This window comes from Austrofundulus limnaeus, unplaced genomic scaffold (genome assembly GCF_001266775.1).
Source record: "Austrofundulus limnaeus strain Quisiro unplaced genomic scaffold, Austrofundulus_limnaeus-1.0 Scaffold128, whole genome shotgun sequence".
In the NCBI taxonomy this organism is placed as follows: Eukaryota; Metazoa; Chordata; class Actinopteri; order Cyprinodontiformes; family Rivulidae; genus Austrofundulus; species Austrofundulus limnaeus.
In genome coordinates, this window is record NW_013952530.1 from 1001796 (window position 1) to 1006300 (window position 4505).

The window sequence follows — 4505 nt, forward strand, 5'->3', positions numbered from 1 at the left end:
TAAATCAATACTTTTACTTTTAATACTTAAGTACAAACAAATATCAGATACTTTAAGATTTTTACTCAAGTAATATTCCTAAAAGAGACTTTAAATTTTAACAAAGTAATTTTTTGGTAAGATACTTGTACTTTTACTTGAGTATCACTTTGTGGTTCTTTATACAACACTGAGCATGAGCCTGGCCTAAAATTATTAGACGGTATTGCTTATTGCGATAATTCCTGAGACACTTTATCATGACAGGCCTACTGGAGCATCGATGTGCAGCAGACGCAGGTTTAGATAACATTCATTCCTTCATTACAAAAAGCTAATTATTTATTCCTTCATTGCTGTCGATCACGTTGGGTTACGTGCGCTGCCAGGACCTGAGGAAGTCGTCCGACTCTCCGGACCAGCTGGTCATGGTGATCAGAGCTCCACCAGAGACCCAGATGCAAGTTTCAGAACCCAGCGAGGTGAACGCCTTTCACAGCCTTTTTTTTTTTTAAATGGAGCGCATCGTTGAGTTTTTGTGGGCGGGGTTTCAGCTAACGGCGCCTCATCTCTGTGTCTTCCCAGAGTTACCAGGTGTCGCTGAAGAGCACGCAGGGTCCGATCGACGTCTTCCTCTGTCCAGAAGACAGCTCCGGCGTGTGCAGCCCCATGACGGGAAGCAGCCCCTCGAAAAGCAACGACGAGCCCTCCTTGGCCCCGCCCCCCTCGGGAACTGCAGGGCAGCCGCGGTCCGGAACGTGCACGCCGGCCAAGGACGAGATCGCGTCATCGCCGGCGTCCACGTCGTCCACGGTGACGGCGACRTCGCAGCAGGACGCCTCGTCGCTCGTGTTAGGTAGCGACTCCGGTGAGGATTTACCCTTTTTTTTTTAATGTTTTATTTCAGGGCTTTCCAACTGGTGGCTCACAGGCCACATCTGGCCCACCAATGAGCAGTAAATCCCCTTATAATTAAGCAACACTGTTTATTTGAGCAACTGTGGCCCCCAGAGYTGTTTAGTTGAACAGAGAACAGGTGTTTTAGTAATTCTCTGCTGTCGTTCAACATTTTAATCACGCTTCTTTCCTCGACAGAATCGCTCCTGGGGGGCGACCCGTTCTCCAACCTTGGAGACATCACAGACTTTGACCTCTTGCCCCTCTCGAGCTCGGACCTCTTGAACGGAGAGGGTCTTCCCCTCCCGTTGGAGTGTTTCATCAACCTCTCCCCTCCTCACAGCTACGATTACCACTTCGGACTGGAGGACCACGAAGGAATCAGCGAACTGTTCGACTGTGACTTTGGCGACCTGTCGAAGGTTCTGGGGGACGGCTAGGGGCGAACGCCGAGTGGAGCCGCTAAGCCGTCCCCGGACGTAGGATCATTCGGGTTTCTAAAAGAACGTTGTCGGCGGACACTTTACGACCCGACGTCCTGTCAGAAAGACGAGCCGAACGTTTTTAACCGTGGCTTCGGGAGTCGTCTCTAAAATTCCACCCTAGCATCAAAAAAATCTCTATTTCTTTAATTGTACAGAACATGATCAGCACTTGTCTGTGGCTGTTTAGTTTTTTTTTTTAATTTAGAGCAAGACTTCAGCTTTAGTATAGCTATTTAAATTATTTATACAAAATTTATTTTGATATTTTGTACCAAGTGAGGTTTTGGATGTTGTTGATGTTTTATCCGAGTAGATAGTGGAGGTGTTGCTGTGCGTGCAGCGTGGCATCGGGGCTTTTAGTGGTTGGTTTCCTGAACACCGATTCAAGACTCCGTTCGACTTGTGGGACTGGAGCTGTTTTTGCCACAAAACAAAAGAAAAAAATTTAATTAACGCAACAAAGTTACTTTTTTAAAAGCCGCTTCGGCGAAGTAGGTTTTAACTGGGTGGATGGGTGAATTTCCAAAAGCACGTTTTATTGTTCTGGAGCAGTTTTACTCCCTTTTTTAAAGGTTTCCCCCAGCAAGAGAGCACGACAGAAACATAAAACATCCTCGACGCATCTAAAACTGGAATCCTGAAAAACTGGATCATGTTTGTTACCGAGATCTGGACCTGATCACGGAGGCTTAAGGAGCAGTCCCTGCCGGGTTTTCTAAGAAAAAGAGGTGAAATCTGTATCTTTTTCACTTCACACCATAACAAGAACACAAAATCAGGTCGTGTTTGTTGATTTAACTTTAATACTTAGAAACTAAAAAGAAAACATAATGAAAGTAATCACCGTATTCACACACCCCCCTCCCTCGGCTTTGAGTTGTTTCAGTCCGACTCGCTAGTATGTGCTAGCTTGACTCGCTAGTATGTGTTAGCTCGCTATCCAGTCATAACTGAAGCATCGTTTCTGACTATAAATCAAACATAATGGTGAAAACCTTGAGTCATTTCATGCCTATTACGAGTTTTTGTGATTTCATAGTTACAAATGATCACAAACGCGCGAAGCGAGCCGACGTCACGTGTTTATCGGGGAAACAGCTGCGTTTGCTATTGACACCATTGTAACTGCATGAATTTAACGGGTAAATTTACGCCGTTATAAATACCTGATGTATGTACTCTAAACTAATTTGTGATAAACTTTCCTTGAGGATCGTAAATGAGGATTTTCATTAATATCTAAGCTATATATGTGCTATTTGAGCTCGATGAATTTGCACAATTACAATGTTTTCACAGCAACCTCAGCATTTACATGGGTGACCTGTGACCTATAGCTAGGCTTCGCTATGCGCATTTCTGATAAATTTCTAACTACAAATTGGGCTATTAAATTGAACAAATGTTTTAAAGAGCAAATATGACCTGAAAGTGAAAGTTTTATAAAAGTTTATATTAGTTTTATTAAAAAAGGGGGCAAAAGAAATGTCATCCTGAATGGAGGTTTGATCCCTTCATAACCTCGTCAATCGTGATTTTAAAAAACACTTCACTGCAAGTTGACAATAATCATTTTCAGAGTAGCCCCGAGGCGTAGGATGCTTAAAAGACAAMAATCAATGTGGTTAATGGGCTCAGAGCAAAGTGTGAACAGTGTTTTCTGTCGGTGTGTGGGAAGCCAGGTGAGGACAGCCTGCTGCAGGTGATCCTGATCATGTTCTCTGTTTTTAAGTAGGCTGTAGTCTCAGGTGTTCGCAGCAGTCGAGTCTTAATGTGTTTGATTCCAGAATATTCAAGTGGGTTTTCTGTAGGTTCATAAGAAAAAAAAATTTTTTTTTTATATATAGGTGTGTGTTTTGCAACTTCAGCAAGTGGTTGTTTGGTTTCCTGTGGGGGCGGAGCCTCCCCGCAGCTGAGGAGCTTTAATGTTGAGACGAAGCTCAGCTCAGTTTGGCGGGGATGGTTTTTGGGGAGTGACGGTGAAGGATTCAGACTCGTGAGTGGAGAACAAAAGCATCTTGTTAATGTTTTAATATATGCACTTCAGATCAGCTCAGAAAACTAGAATTCATGCCTTAAATCAATTCCCAATCAGGAAACAGAACGTTTCTTAACTTCACCCATCAGTTCTTGTTGTTTTGCTTTGTTTCTTGTTTTTATCTGCTGTCGTTACACGAGGTTGTATTTCAAAGCTTGGCTGCATCAAAGCAAACTACATTTTAAATTAGCAATAAGACATTTTTAATGTCATGTTATGTATGTCTAAAATAATTTAGTTTTTTGTTGTTTTTGTCTTAAATTATATAAGCTAACAGGATTTGTTTGCTTTTCTTCTGTGTTGAATTTCATTGTATTTGTGTGATATTTTTATTTATTCTGAGAAAAGGGTTTAATAGAAAAAAATGGTACAAGTAAATGTCCATCGTTTTGTGACAGGAAGGGATTTTATTTTGTAACTTAGTCTTTTTTTTATTTGTTATTTAGCTGCTTGTTTTTAGCACATTTTTATTTCCCCTCCTAGAAAATTGCATTTTTCGTATTCTGTTTATATGAGCTAAAGATGTACAGAAGCGTCACATGACATGAAATTATTTTTAAACTGGATCTCGTTATTACGAGAAAACTATCTCGTAAAAACGGGAAAACTACATCAAGATATCTTATATCAAGAGATCTCGTTATAACATGCAATGGTTTCTTCTGGTTTGTCACTTAAACAGAAGTTTATTGCCTGGATGGCGTGATGGAGAACATGACTGAGCTACTATTAGCCTTTTTACGAAGAGGAAATCTGCAAGAGGAACACATTTCTAGACTAAAAAATGACAAAGTTAGTACTGAATAATATTTTTGAAATAATAGCGTCTGAATTCAGATTAGAGAGTGAATATTGCTAAAGAAGTGCTACTAGTTACGTCAGAGCACAAACTCAAATAATTCTATTAGTTTTTGTTTATATAGTGGTTCAGTTCTCCATCACGCCATGCAGGCAATAAACATCCGTGAAAGTGACAAACCAGAAGAAACCATAACACGTTATAGCAAGATGGTTATCTTGATATAACAAGATAGTTTTCTCGTTTTTTACAAGATAATTTTCTTGTTTTTACAAGATAGTTTTTTCGTTTTTACAAGATAGTTTTT

At 40.7% G+C, this 4505-nt stretch overlaps 1 protein-coding gene across 1 annotated transcript in view; it reads left to right on the forward strand.

Moving 5' to 3' along the window:
* The window catches only part of e2f1 (E2F transcription factor 1), an 11564-nt gene extending 8398 nt beyond the window's left edge, over positions 1-3166 (forward strand). Inside the window, exons 5-7 of the mRNA XM_014015366.1 lie at positions 347-461; positions 565-847; positions 1075-3166. Coding sequence (XP_013870820.1) covers positions 347-461; positions 565-847; positions 1075-1316 — 640 coding nt within the window. The 3' untranslated portion in view covers positions 1317-3166. The remainder of the gene's footprint in view (positions 1-346; positions 462-564; positions 848-1074) is intronic.
* Positions 3167-4505: the final 1339 nt, after the last annotated feature.